This window comes from Ptychodera flava, chromosome 16 (genome assembly GCF_041260155.1).
Source record: "Ptychodera flava strain L36383 chromosome 16, AS_Pfla_20210202, whole genome shotgun sequence".
Classification (NCBI taxonomy): Eukaryota; Metazoa; Hemichordata; class Enteropneusta; family Ptychoderidae; genus Ptychodera; species Ptychodera flava.
Window position 1 is genome coordinate 24,366,139 of NC_091943.1, and position 18,781 is coordinate 24,384,919.

Here is an 18,781-nt window from a genome sequence, read left to right on the forward strand (position 1 = left end):
TTGATGGACGTATGCGTATTTATTGTACGATACTGTGTGCGTGTACGTAGGGCCTAATCCCAACATAAAAATGCTCGGTCTCGGGCGCAGAATTTCCGACGATCAATCTCTCACACGCCCATTTTCTGCATTTGGGGCTTAAAGTGACGAAAATACCCAAATAAGACAACAAAGACACACAAGTTGATATAACATAATAGCAATAACCCCCTTCGCAGTCGGGTATACACTCGATTTTGGTACAATTCGCTCCATATACCGGTAGCACTCGCCTATCGGCTCGTGCTATATGTCGCGCATTGTACCAAAATCTCGTGTATACCCTCCTGCGGCGCACAGCGTGCAGCGTAACATGTCAATATAGAAATCGATTAACACTACGATGCGTCGCAGAGAGTATCGACCAATCAGAGAGCAGCATTCATCAAGCCACGAACTTTCACGTATGGCTTCGAGATTTCGCGTGATCTAGGGTGTTTACTTCAGTAACTCTACAATCTACTAAATACTAAGGGGTCTCAACTGTTTTACACATGCGCAAACGCCATCTTGAAGAGTGGCTGATGATCATGTCGAAAACCGGAGGTCGAAAGACGTAAGTATCGCCGAGATATCGTAATCTGAATCTCGCGTTGCAATTTTTCACTCGATTATGTGTATCAAAATTATGCGGATACAATTTTTGGATTTTCTGTCAAACTTGGTTTTTCCTGTTGAAAGTTTGGGTTTTTCTCAGTCCGTAACGACATTGTTTACCGAAGGAACATGTGCTGTACGCTTGGACTTTCTTCAAATGGCTTGGACTTTTAGATCTATACCCATCCAACATGTGTGATTGAGTGTAATGGCCGTTACATTTAAAAATGTTCCTGTGATGGTAGCTAAGTCGGGGAAATGATCGTTTTCTGTTTAATATATTTTTTAAGGTTTGAATCAGCGTGTTACGATATTTAGAATTCTGAGCAGCATCCTAGAGGGTCAATTTGGGTGTACAACGCATGGTTCATGCGGTAGCTAGCTAACCCAGGCCATATGGCACCAGGTACAGGTTGACTAACGAAGTGTTTTGAGGTTAGCATAGTATGAGTACGTCAGATTCATATGTCATCGGCATAGAAGGTCGCTTGTGTAAGATAACACCATATTTTTAGGCTGTCATTCATTTCATTTATTTATTTTGCAGTGGGTTGCAGTCAGCAATGAATCATTTACAAGTTTGTTGCACTGTTATGCAATGCAATGCCTTGACCTGATTCAGTATTTCTTGCTTGGGTTCCTGCGGTATGAAGTAGAAAATTAGGCTGGCCACGGTGTCCTGGGAATTAATGTTTTACCACCAAGGTAAGAATAAAATTCTATTGGATTTATTGTTTACACATATATAAGGATGAAAGGTACAGACCATTGTACTGATTGGTACTGTACTTGCCAAATTGATATGCTTAAATAATATTTTAAATATGTTAATTGTTTTCAGAGCGGAATGACGTCAGCTTTTCAACACAGAGAGTACCTTAAGAGGGTGTGTCGTGTATGTGGTAGAACCCTGAAGACCACATCTTACAGCAACTCAGGACATTACAGACAGGGAGAAGTGTGCATCCCGTACAGTGAACTTTTAGAAGAGTGCTTTAAAGTAAATGTTCAAAATGATGACCCTTTTGTACATCCGCCTAGATTTGGTTCATGTTGTCGTAGAGTTCTTTTAAAGTATTCTGTTGCACAGAACCTGGGTAAACATTACTATACCCATATCAGTGTTTGTAACTGGAAACATCATTGTAAGTATGAAAACCAAACTTGTCCTCTTTGCAAACGTTTTTCTCAAAATGGTTCTGGTAGACCTAAAAAACTTAAAAGGGGTCGCTTTAAATTAAATACAAATGAAAATAATGAAACTGACAAGAGTCCTGTTGCAGACAATTTTGCTCATATACTAAATGACCACTGTTATACCACCCCAGCTTCCTGTAAGTTTGCCCAGTCTGTGCAATCAGACCAAAAGACAGATACATATGAATTTTGTACAGAGGAAAATATTCAGACTGTACCCATGACAAGTCGATTTCCAACAGATTTATGTGTAACTGAACCACATCCAGAATTCATTTGTAGAATGTGTTTAGGAGTCCTAGACACACCACTTCTAACACCGTGTACTCACACTTTCTGTGCAGGCTGCATTAAGAACTGGTTAAGTCTGTGTCATTTTTGTCCTCTCTGTAAACAACCTATGGTGTCATCAGATTTAAAAGAACCATATAGAGGATTTGTAGAAATTCTTAATGATACTAGAATGAAATGTAATTGTCCAGAAGCAGTTTCAAGCAAAAAAGGTGTCAAGCTCAGTAATTGGCTTCAGCACACTTTAAATTGTGGAAAGGATTTTGAAATTGATGAATGGTTAGAAAAAGTTTTGTCATTGTGGAACGAAATTTCTGTCATTCAAGTTGATTCATATTTAAATAGTACGGAACATTTGCCTGAGACAGATAAGTCAAGTCTGACAACAAGCCGTGGCCATCAAGACATTGCTGCAGGTAGCACTGTTGGAAGACCTAAACTTCACTGTTGTGTCTCCAACAACAAGGACAAAATTTAAGATTGAAAAATATCAAAAAACAAATAGACGTGTTTGCCAGAGAGAAAGGGGAAGATCTCAGGGTAGTGTATTTTGGCCTTTTGCAAAACTATCTGAGAGCCAACAAGCAAGGTAGTTTAGCTGAACAAGTGAAGTTGCTATATAATGGGGAATCTTGTCAAATGTCACCTCAGGAATGTCTAGCCTTGCGTGTAAATACTTTTACCAGTTGTAATCAGTACAAGAAAATTTACTCGGCTACAAATGAGCTTAGTGGAGTTAAAATCTTCCAACCTCTCATCAATGTTGTGAAAGCCGAAGAAAGTTTTCTACCAGGGTCTGTAAAGTTCTACTTTAACCCATCTTTGAAAACTGTTTCTCCATTTGGCAAGGTACAGAGTATGTTGATGCTCTGTCAGGACTCAGTCACGATATACCACTTCTAGAATCACCTGATGTGTATGGGGCAAGGTATAGATATGACAAAGCAGTTGCTATGGCTTTGAAAGATATTGATAATGAAATCTCAGAAGGCCTCAGTAAATTAGAAGGGGTGGATACAAATCAACTTGTTCTAACAGCCACTGTCAAAGATGGCAGTGATGGTCTTGGAGATGTGAAAGAAGTCAGATCTCAGGGGCTTGTCGTTCCAAACAAGGCCTTGCGGTTTTCATTTGTAATTTTAGAAGTCACTGTCAATGTAGATGGCAAGATTATTACTGTATTTGAAGAAGATGCTCCCAACTCAGAATTATGCACACGCCCTCTCTTGGTAGCTCTGGCAGATGAAAATGACAGAAAAGGGTTATGCATGACACATATACCAATAATGATAGAGAGAGAGGAGATTGAGAAAAGTACCTTGTTTGTAGAAATTGAAGAGGGAAAACAAAGAATCTACAAAGTTGTATTTAAAGGGACTATGTATGATGAAAAATTGCAGAGAAGTGGTGAGGGAATATTAGCAGCAGGGTCATCTTGGTTTTGTACACTTTGTGAGAAAGGAAGACTTGATCCCATATCATCAGTCTTGCCAATAACAAGAACACATGAAAACAATATGGCTTTGTATTCAAAATATGTTGAAAATGCAAATCATATGAAGCAGGCAGATCTAGTGAAAGAAGTCAAAGGCATTGTTAGAAAACCATTTATAATGTCAGAGCCTTGTGTTGATGCCACGCATGCTGAAATTCACTGGGGAGAGAAAAACTATGATATGTATGTACGTGAAATATCAGGGATAATGTGTTGGGGGAAGCCATCCAATGATGATGATGCAAAAAAAGTGAAATCAACGAAAAGAATGTTGGATACCGAATTACAGCTGCAATGTGGCTTAAAGAGAGAGCATGGCTTTATGGTTGATGGAAATTATGCACGTGATTTGGTCAAATCAGAAACAGTTGATGTGGTTTGCTCTTTAATTCAGAGTGAAGCAAGAAAATCTGTTGTTCGTGAATATGTTTCCTACTATCGAGAATTGCGATCAATATACAGGAAACACAATGCTGACTTAGATGATGCCGTGAAATTTAAAACCATAGCTGCAAATTTTTACAAATTGCTACATGAGAAATTTCCTTATTTGCATCCACTCTCTAACTATCAACACAAGGTATTAGATCACATTCCACAGTTGATCGAGCAATATGGCTCTGTTGGTAAATTTGCCTCTGAAGGCAATGAAAAAGGCAATAAACTTTTCAGAAGATTTCGTAAATTTAATGCACGTAAGTCTCAAATTCATGAAATGCCAGACATTCTGAAATTTCATTGGCTATATACAATGAAAAGTCTTCAGACTATGGTAAACTGGGAAAAAACTAGATCACTAGTCTGTAGCAAATGTGGTTGTGCTGGTCACAATCAAAGGACATGCATTACATAATTGTGCCCAAGGTCATGATATGAAATCAAAGATGAGACAATGACCATGCATGTTTTATGTATCTGAATCTGTAAGTTTGAAATTAAGTAGCATCTGTATGTATCAGACTACAGAGTCCAAACTTCAGACACAAAGAGTAGGCTGGCCATACACTCTTATTTACTTAAAAAGTGTTTCTGTTCCATATACTGACTGTACTGTCAAGAGTCAATTCTAGCTTCTATGCTAGTCTTAATATACCTAGATGGTTAAAGTGTATTATATTTTGATGTACATAGATGAATTCCACAAGAAATCATCAAATACAAGAAAGCTGAGTTTGTGTTAAATATTTGTATATGTTTTAATCTTACCTGCCCACACTTTTGAAGGGACTCAAACAAAATCATTCAATTACTTTGGCCAAAATGTCAAAAGTTTGAGTAACTGGCCATGAATATGAGATGAGAAGTGTAAAGTTTGCAATAGAATTTTGTACATATATTCATGAAAGATTGTAACAAGTTGTAAAATGAACTCTCAGTAAAGGTTTCATTCAATTCATGCACATGCTACATGTACATGCTATAATTTCTTGTGCAGTTGTCATGTTCTCAGAAATTACAATCAGAACATGTAAATTTGATGTTACTCTTATTTTCCAGTTGTCGTGAAGAAAATCGTTTGCCAGAGCATTTAATGTGAAAAGCTCTAACACATTGTGTACATCGCACTGTTGAAAAGTAACTCTTATCAGTCACGCTACAATTAATGTTAGCACATGTTGTGAAACATGAAGGGCATTCAAAGTTTATACAGTCCAGCTTTGTTCTATTTAAGTGATCTAATTCAACACATTTGTCATGGTACCACCTTCCACAGAATACAGTTTGATTGTTCATGATGTAAGTTCGATCACATTTCAGCCAGTTGAACTTGGCTTGTTCAGTAGCTGCTAAATTGGCAAATTTGCAGCCATCCAACATACATTCCCATGTTTCCTCCTCACTATCATCTGATGTATTGTCTATCTTTCCTGCTCTGCTGCCCTCTTCTGACTCATTCCTGTCTGTGCTAACTTTGACCTCAGCTGCCTCACTTATTCCGTTCTGATCCTCAGTCTCTGAGCCTATACTTTCCTGATCTGTCATGTCTATGCTTATCCTTTCCTGCTCTTCCTCCGCTATGCTTACTCTGTCCTCATCTGTTGACCTTTCCTCCTCATCCCCCAACTGACTGTTATTACTCTGTGTCCTGGTTTCAGAGCTTGTCCCTTCATTTTGAAAACTGAATTTTATCATTTGCTTTTTTACTGTATCACAAACAGCAATTGAGCTGAAGAATGGAAGACTGTAGTATTTACTACTTAAGGTATCATAGTGTGCTGTTTCTATGAAATCTATGGCATCACAAGGTGACTTGTAAACTGTGTTGTTACTCAATATGTAAACAGTGTTATTACATTTGAATGAGACTGGGTTAGGAATACCAATAAATGGTACAGATGTACAGACCATTGAATTCAGGTCAATAACATCAACATCGGGTGGATGTCTTACATTGTTACCTATCACATAAATTCCACCAACAATATACATTTTACTGCTATTTAGAAAAACTGAATGGTAGGCTCTTGGAGTGATAGCTTGTAAACTAATACTTGATAATTTCATAGATTGTAAATTAAGAACAGAAAATATGTTTGAAGCCATGGACACATTGTAAAAAGCATGACTGAGTTTTTGTGTATATTGTAAGCCTCCATACAGATAAAGAGAATCTCCAAACTTAATTACACTGTGACCAAAAGCATGAATTTCCTCACCACTATATTGTCCTTGAGACCATGTTAATGAAATTTTCCCCCTTGGATCAACAAAGACAGAAAGCTGCCACAATTTTGTATTGTGCATTTCTGAGTCAGTCAATCCACCAAGGAGAACATAATGGTTTGGTTCAACTAAACACAAATTTGAGCCATGTACATGTGGAGGGTAATTTGACTGAGATGAATAATTTTTGATTTCTTGTATTGTATCATCTTTGTCTATTACAAGCCAGCCTGTTACTGTTGTCTTAGACTTAACCCAGACCAAAACTCTGTCACCTAAAGAAATAACTGGATTTGTACATCCAGCAGTTGCTAGGCAAGTTGCCAGGATGTTTTTGGTGATTTGTATTTCTGAAATAAAAAAGATGATGACAAAAGTTGTTGTATTAGAGAGTGAAGCTTATCTGCATGCATGTATGGTGAGCAGGTCATTTTATTTTGTCAGTGTTGAAATATGGCACTGAAATATAAATTTGTTAATTTCATATTTTAATATGGATATCTTTGTAGTTCAAAAAATGCTCAAGACAGAAAGTGAGATGTCTTTAGTCGTGACATTTATTAATATTGTTCACTGTACATTTCTCTACCCTTTGCAACCATACAATTGTTGAACACCTGTCCTGTATATTCAAACAAACAACTTGAAGGCAAATCTGATATCTTTGGGCAGCATGTTCTCTTGTCTTTTGCATTTGAGTAACCTCCTTATATAAATATGATCGAAAGAGATTGTCAACATGGAGCAGCAAATCCGTTTCTTTAACCTAGACTGTAAATCAATACAAAATGGGTGCACATGTAGCTAGGGGAAAAGGTAATGCACAGATAGAGCCCCATTGATGACTGCTGGAAATGTCATTTGGATGTCTTGCTGGTGTACATGCAACTGAAAAAATCATTTTAGCCTGTGGGCCGTACAATAGCTGCACTTCTACTTCGCTCACTCTAATTTGAATCTTCGTATATAGTGTACATGGGGATCGACTTTCATAGTATGCTTGTTGGATCGAGGGACCGTGGCTTGTGTTACAGTTGAGAACGATCACATCGAGAATTTTCTTTTTCGAATGGGCGATTACAAGTGCAAATCTTTGGAAGTTAGCTACCATATAAGAACTTTGTTGTTTTAACTTCAAGAATAATCAATCTAAAACACGAACAGAATGTTCTGTGACTTTTGAAGCTACATTGAACTGACGACCTACCGGGACTATCGAGCATGGCGGCTGCCATCTTGGATATTGTTTACGGCTCACTGAGCATGCTCAGATCAAAAATATTTCCCACAACCCATTGCGGACTTTCTACATTGTAAACATAGGAGATGTTACGGTGTGCGGCGTGGGTTATTGCTTAATTTTTTGCGCTGCATTTTTATCGGCTAACTTCATACGTAATCGATGATGGAAATAGAATTATGCCGTCAATTCCCCTCTAAAATACAGTGAAAATATGATAATAAGGTAAGTCTTTGGTCAAGAAGAACAATTTTAAGATGCATTAAGTAAGTTTTTGAAGAGGAACTAATGACAAACCAAAAACATCAAAAAAATTCGAACATGCATATTGCTATGATATCCCTACAAACATGCATACAAAATTTCAAATAATATGTGCTTTATAGAAACACTTTTGACTATATAAACAATTATGAATATCCAATATTTCTGAAATAAAGAAGCGTTGATGTGTAAGTGAAAATTTGAATGGCCATAAAATCTAGCTCCCCGTCCACAGACTCTCTTTTTCACTTTCCTTGAGAGATTTTTCTATATTACAAATGATGTTGACAAAATCATTCACACGTTCGACATGTGTTTGATCTCGAATTTTCGAAAATACTAATCGGTTTACTGATTGGTCGGAATGTCTTGCATGCTAATAATGCACTTGGCTCTGTTATTTTCCAGACTGTATTTGTTAGACAACGAACTGGAGTCGATAATAAGTCTCGACTTGAATTCTGAAAATGCTGAACCCTATACTTTCAAAAGAATGAATGATTTACAATGGTTGTTTTCAATCGATATAGACCCGGTAGGTATGACACAGAAATTTAAAATAAATTTTAAATTTTATTGCAGAAAAACGTTGGCCAAAGTTGTGTCGACGAATCTGTCGATAGTCTACAGATTTCTGCATCGAGGATTGAGAATGTTATGTATGAGACTGACTTTGAACACTTATTAAAATGTCTGATATCAATCACTCAATATACAACTAGACGTTCACCCACATATCTTTCTTTCATGCTTTTGTGTGCAATGTATTTTCTTCGGTACATTGGTTCTAAAAGCTTTATGTCTGTGCTAGTAAATCTTTAACGTAGTAATGTGATTTGTGAATTTACATAGCATTGAATTTCTTAAATTTTATTAATTTTTGTACCTTTATATTCACATCGTTACATTCCAAATGTTTGATATTCATACTTTCCTTTGCATTTCTCGAAATAGTAAGCCGTCTGTGCACTTACGTTATGTAAAATCAAATAATGCACAAGGCAATTTTTTATGAAACCAATGGGAGCCTAATCCATTACTTTTACCTCTTGTTTGCAGAACTTTGGTTTTTTTGTCACGGATAGAGAAAATAAATTGCATTACATTCCATATGATCCGAGTATGATTCAAGATCTGTAGGGCTGGGAGATTATGTACCATACGGAGTAGCATTCTTTTCAAACCAAAGACAGCCTAAAATTTCTAGTAAGTAGCAAATTTCGAAGATTAAACCAACTGTGAAGTATGGAATACCTCTCCTGGGCGAATACACATAGGTGGATTAAAGCATATTATGATTTACTATAAGTTGTGTTCTTTTTCTTGAGGATTTTCCAACCTTGTATATTGAATTCCTTCATTGTAATAACGTGATTTTAAGCGTCATTTTTCTTAGCGCCCCATACCCACTTGTTTATCATTTAAAACGGATGATGATATAGAACTGACACGGATAATTGGATATCCTGTGTACGTATTTTATTGATCATGTCATTTTGCATATTGACAGAATTTCTATAATTGGAGTTTTAATATAATATACAAGAACTTTACGATTTTCAGCGATGTCTGAAGATCCAAGAACACTTTCATGATGTCCCTTTATTTTATTCACGCTGCTTCTAGTAATATTCTTTAAGTCAAGAAGACCGTCATCTGTACATCATCTTTATTATACTTGTAGAAAGGTAGCTGATGATGTAAAAGCCTACCAGTTCACTTATCTAGGTTCAATGGTAGCTCCCATGACTTTATTCGGAAATACGTAAGGCCTCGTTTCATCTATGACGGAGTTTTGTAAATTATGTTACATTCAAATATTGATAGTGCAAATACAGCGATCTGATTGGTCGAAACCTAAAAAGAACCGTACAGCAAGGTTGGCACATGCGGAAGCTTTTGGCAAGAGTAAAAATCCTATTTGAGGCTAGTCAACACTAGTCAATTTTCCAATTTATTCACTCATAATTTATTCATTCAAATACGTGATAGAAATTGTAATAATATATACATTTTAAAGGTTTCGTTTTCATTTGCAAATGAAGTGCTTAACTTTGGCCATTTTCGACATAAAAGGATAATCGACTCCGAAATCATAAGAAATTGGTAAAAGTCCTTGTGAGCATAATACTTTACGGCTAGCAGGTATATGTCATTTGCAAACGTCATCGTAAATGCTGATAGGCTTGGAAACATTCCCTGTTCATTTATTCTGACCACTCTGTGCAGTATGTAGTGGAAATCGGTAACTTTTTATCTAATTTCCGATTTGCCATTTTCCGATTTCCTTTTTGAGTATCTGAGTGGGCTATTCTTTGTAGGGCGGTGGACGAGATGAATAATTAGAATGGATATGTACCTTGTGTAAGCATCTTTTCCGATAATTATGATTACTTGTAAGGCAATTACAATTTCATGGGTGCTTTCATCGTACACTTTTGACAGTTCGTGGCCCGAGTTAGTCTATCCCTATACTTATTCTAAAATATTTCTGATTGAAATTAAAGGATGAAAATGATTGCATTGTTCATTTTCTCCGACGTTAGCTTATCCTCGTGCAACTACTTTGGCGGTAAAATTAATATATATAAAGTTGGTCAACGAGCAGAAGTATATCATTCTTTGAAATCCAAGCGCTCTTAATGTACGTTGCTAACATGACGATGGAACTAAAAAAAAGCTACACCTTGCAAACGAATAACTTTGAATTGTTTTATTCGGTCACAGGAAGTTGTCCTCTCGAAAGATATAATGCCGGTTAAAATATTCAACGTCGGAACTATTAAGTTGTGCGCCCTTAGTGGGACTGTCAGTAAAATTGGGTACCTATACGAGGGGAGTTTTTGTTCATCAACTAGGTCCGTTGAAACATGAAAAAGGGGTACTTTTTGCATGATCGACGAAAGGATTAGAATACCGTTTTGGAATCTGTGAGCGCTTGGAACGTTCGAAGTCAAAGCTACAGTAGTAGACCCAAGGGTAGCCAGGTTCGACTATCATCCCATCCCAACTCGCCCCATTCAAACTACAACAAAACAGGTATTATTAAACACTTAAATGTATAGCAATATTAATGCTCCATTGATAATTAGACGCTTTAATTAATCAGGGCGTCATCATGTACAATTATTTAAAAACGTGTTGCTCCAGACTGGAGGTGAGCTGGTACAGACATCATTGATGTGTCAGGACATTTTCATTGCTCTATACAACATCGACATGGTTGTAACTGTATTGTCAATCATCTCATCCACTCCTACACTTTGTAAATAGGAAGGTGTTTTCTGGTATGTTCTTCCCTCTATTATTCATAAAAAGGGTGTTTTATGTTGCAAAATTCAAAATAAGGAATGTCTTGACATTTTGGTCACTTAGCCTTTCCTGTGAGTGCCACCACCAGGAGTAGTTCATCTGGAGTTCCTGCTCCTGATGATTTTGTATAATCAAGTGATATGTCAATATCAGTCAATGCCTGATTGGCTGTTTTAAAGTGATCGTCATGTACGTAAGAGAGAATTCCCCAAAAGATCACGCAAATATCAAAAATATCATTAATTATCATTAAAATATCATTAAAAATGCAATTTGATAAAAGGCGTTCAGAGAGTTAAAAAGACAATAGGTATTTGCAATAATACAGAATTTTGAAATAGATAAGATTTAGATACATGTATATTCAATGAAGCTTGCCGAGAAAAAATACTGTTTGGCCGCACAGTACCATATTCCCAAGGATTTCAACCAAATTGCATAATTTTGGTGCCTTTTGAAAATCCTTCCATTCGAAAAGGGCCTAAAAGCATTTAATCGACACATCGGAAACGTTAGGAAATGACTATTAGCCTGAGTTCTATTTTCCATTTGAATGAATGAATCGATGTATGGACTGGCTGCAACAATGGCAGCAAATTGAACCATTTCATTGTATATTTCATGAATATCATATCAGCTCCATGTGACAATGCTGGATGTAATCAGCTATGTGTCAGTGATCCCGCTGGCTACAAATGTCTCTGCACTTATGGACACCAGTTAGAAGCAGACAACCAGACATGCAAACAAGGTAAATATTTAAAAATGATAATATTCCTGCATTTTTTAATTTTTCTGAATTGGTAATGCATTATAAAATTTATACGCACAGACGTAGTAAAAAGGAAAGTTAAGCCCGCATGTTCTACATGTGAACATTCCATCACATTTCAACAACCAAGGCACTAACTAATGAAAAAGAGTTTGCTGTTGTACATATATCTTTTCTTCCCTTAAATCAATATAATTGGTAAAGAACCTTGGTAAAGAATGTAATGGGTGATTATTTAATACAATGTAGTGTTTTTCTTTTGCCCTTAAGACGACAGGTTGATAAAAGATCACGGGCTGATATTATCCATGGAAGATTATATCCGTGTTCTTCCGGCTAATGCTGCCCATCAGATGATTCCCCAGTATGACCAGTTGTCAGATGTTTCGGTTGACGAACTAGCTCTTTACATCAAAGGGTTGTATCTATTTGCGGTCGTCAGATTGAGCAAGGTCACAGAAATTAGACGAAAGAGCTTGGGGGCACCATCGAAGTGGGAAAACATCATAACTCTACATTCGTCAGATATTCAAGGTGACTACCAATAAGTTTCTATTAGTAAACTTAAACACTGAACTTATTACGAACAATCGTCTTTGCAATAGTTGGTCGTCATATGACAGTCACACAGTGTGTGTGTCTAAAACCATTAGATATTTGAGAGATTTTATTGCGCGTAAATTACACATATGTATCGATATGTCTGACCGTACTGCCATGCAGTTTGGATGACTTTGCAACAAGATGTTTGAGTAACACACTAAGTTCTTGTTGTTTCCACTTACAATCACTTTTTTCTCTCACCTTGAATCACCTTACCTTGACCTGGCCCTGACCTGATTTGCATGGGTACTTTTATACCAATAATGTATTCCCTCCCTGCCCATAATAGACGAAATCACACTGTGCACGACAAAATGTACGAGGCAAAGCGTGGTACATTATGGAACCAAAGTTAGTTTACTACAGCCCATTGTGGACCAGAGGGGAATACATTATGAGTTAATGTAGTAGCGATGTCTGTCTGTCTGTCAGTGTGTGTGTGTCTGTCAGTTCACATCTGGTTGCTATTATTTTATAGTTTTTGGCGAGGCAAGGGAATTTTTCGATGTAGGAATATGCTTAGGCCACAAGTAATTCCCATAAATAAATCAGAATGTTTAGCAATAGATGAAATCTTGCCTATTAGATATTTCGAATGCCATTCGTCCGTTTCATTATAGGTATTGCTGTTGACTGGATCGGATCAAATCTCTACATTGCCGAAGCCGAAAAGTCCGAAATCTTGATTAGTACTCTTGATGGTGCCTTTTTAACAACATTAATTGATAATGATCTGAACAATCCTGCTGCCATTGCTGTACATGCCCCAAAAGAGTAAGGACATATTTTTTATAATTCATCCACGAAACATGTGTTTGTACTTACCAAAGAAATTAGAAACTGTTCACAAAAACTTTGACTTTTTTATATAGCTTCATTATTTTTGTCTTTTTGACATAAACCGTCATCTCACTTCGTACTGATCGTTGGAGATTGTCTTCACTTCTCAATTCCCACAAAAAACCTAAAGAAAATAGTAGCCGAACATATGAAACTTCTTACTGTGATATCTATCTATCATACATCTACATACATACATGCATTATATACAAACATACATACATACATACATACATACATACATACATACATACATACATACATACATACATACATAACTTTCAGTCTGAATTATAATTCAATAATTATCTCCAATATTTAGACAAACGGGCTTTGTTGACAAAATGAATATTATGTTTTTTCCAGCATGCTGTAGAGAAACTCCAAGAAACTGTATTTGATATATTGCATAGAAATATTTAACAAATTATAAACAGTTGCAGCTCCTACCCCATTACAAGATCAACTTGTTGTTTTTCACGAAAATTTCATGGCATTCATACATTTTAAACTTTGAAGTGATAAAGGGCGACAAAACGATTGTAGATTTTGATTAATTATTACTAACATTACTTGATCAGTATAGAATAGCCCGATATATATATATATATATATATATATATATATTATATATATATATATGTGTGTGTGTGTGTGTGTGTGTGTGTGTGTGTGTGTGTGTGCAGGTGTGTATAGGTGTGTGTGGTGTAGCATCATTTCGATGTGGCTAGCAAAGAAAAGAAGATAATCACATGACGAAAATGGGCGGGAAACGTAAACATGACAAGGGAAATTAGTTTAGAATTCTCGCAGGGTAATATTCATTTACCTTTTATTCAGACCTTTGGGACATATTGTTCCCATATCTATGGGTTTATATAAGGCAAACCAAATTTTGTCACATAAAGAATGTGCTGACATCTCAAAGAGAAGTACAACATATTGGGCTCTTCGTTTCGATATTTAAACTGTGTCCGTCCAGTCTGTTATAAGGCCAATGTACTTAATATTACAGGTATGGTAGGTCAGGCGATAGATGACCCATAAGTGTGTATAAATAAATAAATAAATAAATAAATACATAAATAAATAAATAATAAATAAAGGTTTATATCAATACCCCTTAAACGATAGAAAAATTGCAATACAAATTAGGGGTTACTGCGCAACTCGACAGAATACGGACCGATCACTTGAATACGACGCGGTATCAACCATACTTTGTGTAATAACCCCTTTATCATACATGCGTACTTCAGTTATATCTATTTTCCTGAGGACTCTCAGAAATTAGCGACGACATCATTGAAATCGACCTTGCTTGCTTATCGTCGTTGTCATGAAAAGTTGGTTGCTAAGGAGTATTGACGGCCGTATAACTTGTTGATAATATTCCGCTGTTGGCCATTCCACTTCAAGGGAGGGTTTATGGTACGCTTTTAGAGCGAACAATTGAAATATTAAGATGTCGACACATGTTTTCACAATTTGAAGAACGTTTATGTTTAAGTTTAGTATGGCGGTAAATGTAAAAGATAGGTCAGGTGTGTTAAAATGAGTGTTTTTTCATGTTTTGAAACAAAGCTTCGTCCCTTCGTCAAACCTATGAAGCCAGCCAAAAAGCAGGTCAAAATACTCGCTCCAGCGTTAGATTTCAAGCTCGGCGATCGAATGTGAATAGCAGAGCATAGAGCAAGCAGTTATACAACATCTATGAATGCAAAGTGGATATCGTAGCCGTACCAGTCAATCTATCTCCAAGAATTATACACGTTGCCGTATTTATCGTCTTATAAAGGAGTGTGCACTGTGGCACAGCGTCGTAACTTTTTAATGTAAATTTTTTGGTGTACGAATAAAATATTTGATAATTTCAAAGGTGTTTACATCGTCTGCTCGTAACCTTTCGTTATTGGCTTGCCTAAATAGAACTAAACTTACTTGAACAAACTAACTAAAAGTTTTACTTTCTTGGGAGTATCTTAAATTGCATCAAAATACCACAGGGAACGAAAATGGACTATGATTTCACTGCACAAATCGAAATCTAATATGTGCACCTTGTCGGTCGCGCTTTTTTTAGTGTGGACAGATTTCTTTGAGTAAATTATGGCTATACACGATATAATTCACTACCCAAAAATATATACTGAATTTCAAAATAGCCTGGAATTACAACGTGCTTTGGTGATAAGAAAAATGTTTCTGGCGATAGAAAATGACGCCACCAGCATTCATTACAAACGTTTTCCTTACGTCGATAAATTTTGCAAAAAATTATCAAATACGACGGTCACTGTGCCACAGTCAACACGATCAGTGTTGCCGCGCTCCCATTACGTTGGAAAACTCACCCGTTCACTAACTGTTTTAACATTCTCATGTTCCTTTATCAGATTTCTCGTCTATAAAACTGCACATACGCAAAAAATAAGATTTTTCGTCTTACACTTTGTACAGGTCGGTATAACGATTGGTATTTCCTACACTGAACGTGTTCTGTAAGAGAGAACAGTGGACGTCGTATTGGGTTCAATTGTTGCAAAATCTACCGAAGGAGAATGTTTTAAATGAGTGCAGTATCGCAAGAAACGTTTTTCTAATCATCAAAGCACATTGTAATTCAAATCTATTTTGAAATTCACTGTAAACTCGTAAATAGGAAACATATTTTATAGCGGTTCTGTCACGGTGCAATATCGACCAGGACCGTTATCTTCAGCAACGTAGACGACATGAAAACAACGTATGGGAAGGGAAGGGCACGCGAGGAAAGGTGTCGGTCGTAATACGTTCAAACTTTCAATGCGTTCGTTTGTTTGTTTCGGGTAAAACTGTACTTGTACCTAAGTGAAATGTCCATGAACTGAATGGAAACAACAAATTTTGACCATAATTATCAATGATGTTTTATATATATGAAAATACCATCGATGTCACGCGTACGCTCAGCTGTAAGTAGTTCCGGTTACGATGAAAATATAATTCATATTAGTACTATCTACTACTAACTGTAGAAGAATGGCAATACAGGCATAGCATGTGTGATAAAAAGTAATATTATCCCCTTTCATGATTTTAATACCTCTAGCAATCGTCACACAAACTAGGTTTTCTACATTTTCGCTTTGCTTGAAATATCCCTGTTCATACATTATGCAACGGCGTCAGGTAGTTCACAAGTTGATAAAAATGTTTGTGTTGGCGTCAATATTATTGTACCAACTCAGAACGTTTATATTGCAGCGCAGATTATTGGCATTAGTTATTTGCAGTTTTTCTGATAAGAAATAATTACATAGTATGTCAGAGTAACTCGTTGCCCTGGAAATAATGTACCTTAATCAAATAAACTTCGATAATTCCGTGTTATTTAATTTTTTTGTTACGGAAACATTGTGTGACCATCAGAACATGTCGCACATAAATACTTATATATGTGTATGTTCGTGAGCGCGTCAGATAAACATTATTTATTACTTGCCTCGATGTGAGTGCAAATCAGTGCATTGATTTGGATAGGAACACCCGGGGAGTTAGCGGACCGAGTGAACGACGTACTGACCCGTTTCCATAGTTACCGGTCCGGTGAAGTCCTTCGAAGTTTTCGACATCAAGGTTGACGCTTAACACTAGATGAAAAATATCCATGCGCACACTGCTATCTTTACTTTCGTTAATAACTGCTGGTCGACTATGGTAAAATTGCTTGAGAATGCCTTACATGTAACTCAATGTCATATAGCGTTAATTTGAAGAGGCATGTGATAAAAATAGTATTGCCTGAATACATGGGTTCATGTGCCCGCGCAGCAGGAGGCAATTTGCTCTCCTGGCGTAGGGCAAATAGTCACGTGCTATAGGGCACATAAAGACATGTATTCAGGCAACGATATATAATGTAACATGGAAAAGAAAAAAAGAAGCTCCTGAGGATAAATACAGTGTCATGTATTTTTCGTCTAAATGCTGTCATAATACAGTCTTCTCCAGTGTTGTTTTAATTAAAAGCCATAAGGACAATTTGTAAGAGTTTTGTAACACAAGAATGTTGCATGTAACAATGAGAGGATGGTCAAATTTATATAGTTTTCTGTGTTTTACCAGGTATCTTTTCTGGAGCGACACTGGACCAAATCCACGAATCGAAAGGTCAGATCTGACTGGAAGAGAGCGACGAGTTATTGTGAATTCAGACATAGAATCACCGACACACTTAGTGATAGACTTCAAAAGTGATAGGTGTGACATATTCTAATTTTGTATTTTGCTACTGTTCACAAAATTGTCATATGCGAAACAATCTTTGTCACTCACTGCTGTAGACGACCTAATATACAATGCATTCCATATCCTCAGAATTTACTGGGCCGACGGTGGAACTCGTCTCATTCAATCTGCGGACCTTGATGGTCGGCGTGATGAAATATTTTATGATTTCTCAAATTCGACAGTTGAGCACTTCTACTTCACTGGTATTGCAATATTTCAGGTGGGTCGATATAACATTGGTTTAACAACCATTTTGTAGACATTTCGCATTCTACAAAGCTACTTAACACGATTGGAACTAATTTGGGATAATTGGATGGTAAAGTAATGTCGATTTCATCTACAAATGTAATCTCATCTGCTTTCTTTTACGCAACGGTTACACACTTGTTTTTATGAGTAATTTGCAATAATGCAACATTCAGCTATACGGCACCTAACACTTTTGAGAAATTTGAAAAATATGAAAATCCAATTATCCAAAATAAGTTCCAATCGTATTACTGGTAAAAACCTGATTTAGTGCTACTTCGTTTAAGCTACGCTATTGTCCATCAACTTTCTTTATCTTCTTATCAGCTTTTTGTAAGAAAACTTTCATATTTGTCTTTAAGTCAATCGCAATAGCCTGTGTGTTGGCCAAGTGATTACGAAATTTGGGAGCTTAATTTGTCTGGTTTTTGCTAAAATATCTCCGACGATAACACCCCAATTTCGATAACAAGCTTTAGAAGATACACTCAATCACATATTATAAATTACCCTAAAACTTGCCCAGCAAATTAAGATTGTTTGTTAAGTTATTGAAATCTACTCTCAAAGTGCCCATAGATATCGAAATTAGTTTATACGTTTCAAGGTATGACCATAATCAGTTTTGCAAACAGTACACACTTCTAAAACTTGAATAAGGAAAATTTCCAAGTTATTTTTTCTTTTCTTGATAAAAATATCTTTATCATGTGGTACTGGTCTGAACTCTTTAAAAATTGATAAACTTTCCCAGGGATAGCCTATTTTCATGTTGATAAATCGGCAAAAAAATGTATACGTATTTTTTATAATGTTCTGTTCAGATAACTATCCAAGTTACGATGCAGGACCCCAGAGAAATGACCACATGCAGCTTTGTTCAAATGTGAATTTAATGTAAATATGGTAATTTCTGAGCTCCCTTCCTGTTGTTGTAATATTT

The 18,781-nt window shown here is 36.4% G+C and overlaps 2 protein-coding genes across 3 annotated transcripts in view; both read left to right on the forward strand.

The window, feature by feature from the left end:
• The window catches only part of LOC139114384 (pro-epidermal growth factor-like), a 49,253-nt gene that overhangs the window by 13,904 nt on the left and 16,568 nt on the right, over positions 1-18,781 (forward strand). The window contains exons 4-10 of one of the 2 annotated variants that reach the window (XM_070676094.1): positions 8,196-8,322; positions 8,847-8,993; positions 11,737-11,850; positions 12,142-12,405; positions 13,095-13,248; positions 17,422-17,556; positions 17,674-17,806. In XM_070676094.1, the coding sequence (XP_070532195.1) occupies positions 12,180-12,405; positions 13,095-13,248; positions 17,422-17,556; positions 17,674-17,806 (648 nt within the window). In that variant the 5' untranslated portion in view covers positions 8,196-8,322; positions 8,847-8,993; positions 11,737-11,850; positions 12,142-12,179. Of the gene's footprint in view, positions 1-6,981; positions 8,323-8,846; positions 8,994-11,736; positions 11,851-12,141; positions 12,406-13,094; positions 13,249-17,421; positions 17,557-17,673; positions 17,807-18,781 lie in introns of those variants that run through there. The other variant, XM_070676095.1, reaches the window with a different exon arrangement.
• Positions 523-6,659, forward strand: LOC139114382 (V(D)J recombination-activating protein 1-like). The gene is made up of 3 exons (XM_070676093.1): positions 523-595; positions 1,184-1,341; positions 1,478-6,659. Exon 3 carries the CDS (start codon positions 3,078-3,080, stop codon positions 4,470-4,472), a length of 1,395 nt encoding a protein of 464 aa, XP_070532194.1. The 5' UTR covers positions 523-595; positions 1,184-1,341; positions 1,478-3,077; the 3' UTR covers positions 4,473-6,659.

Excerpts from the sequence above, each read along its gene's own strand:
- LOC139114382 (XM_070676093.1), top strand. The coding sequence starts at position 3,078 with ATGGCTTTGAAAGATATTGATAATGAAATCTCAGAAGGCCTCAGTAAA.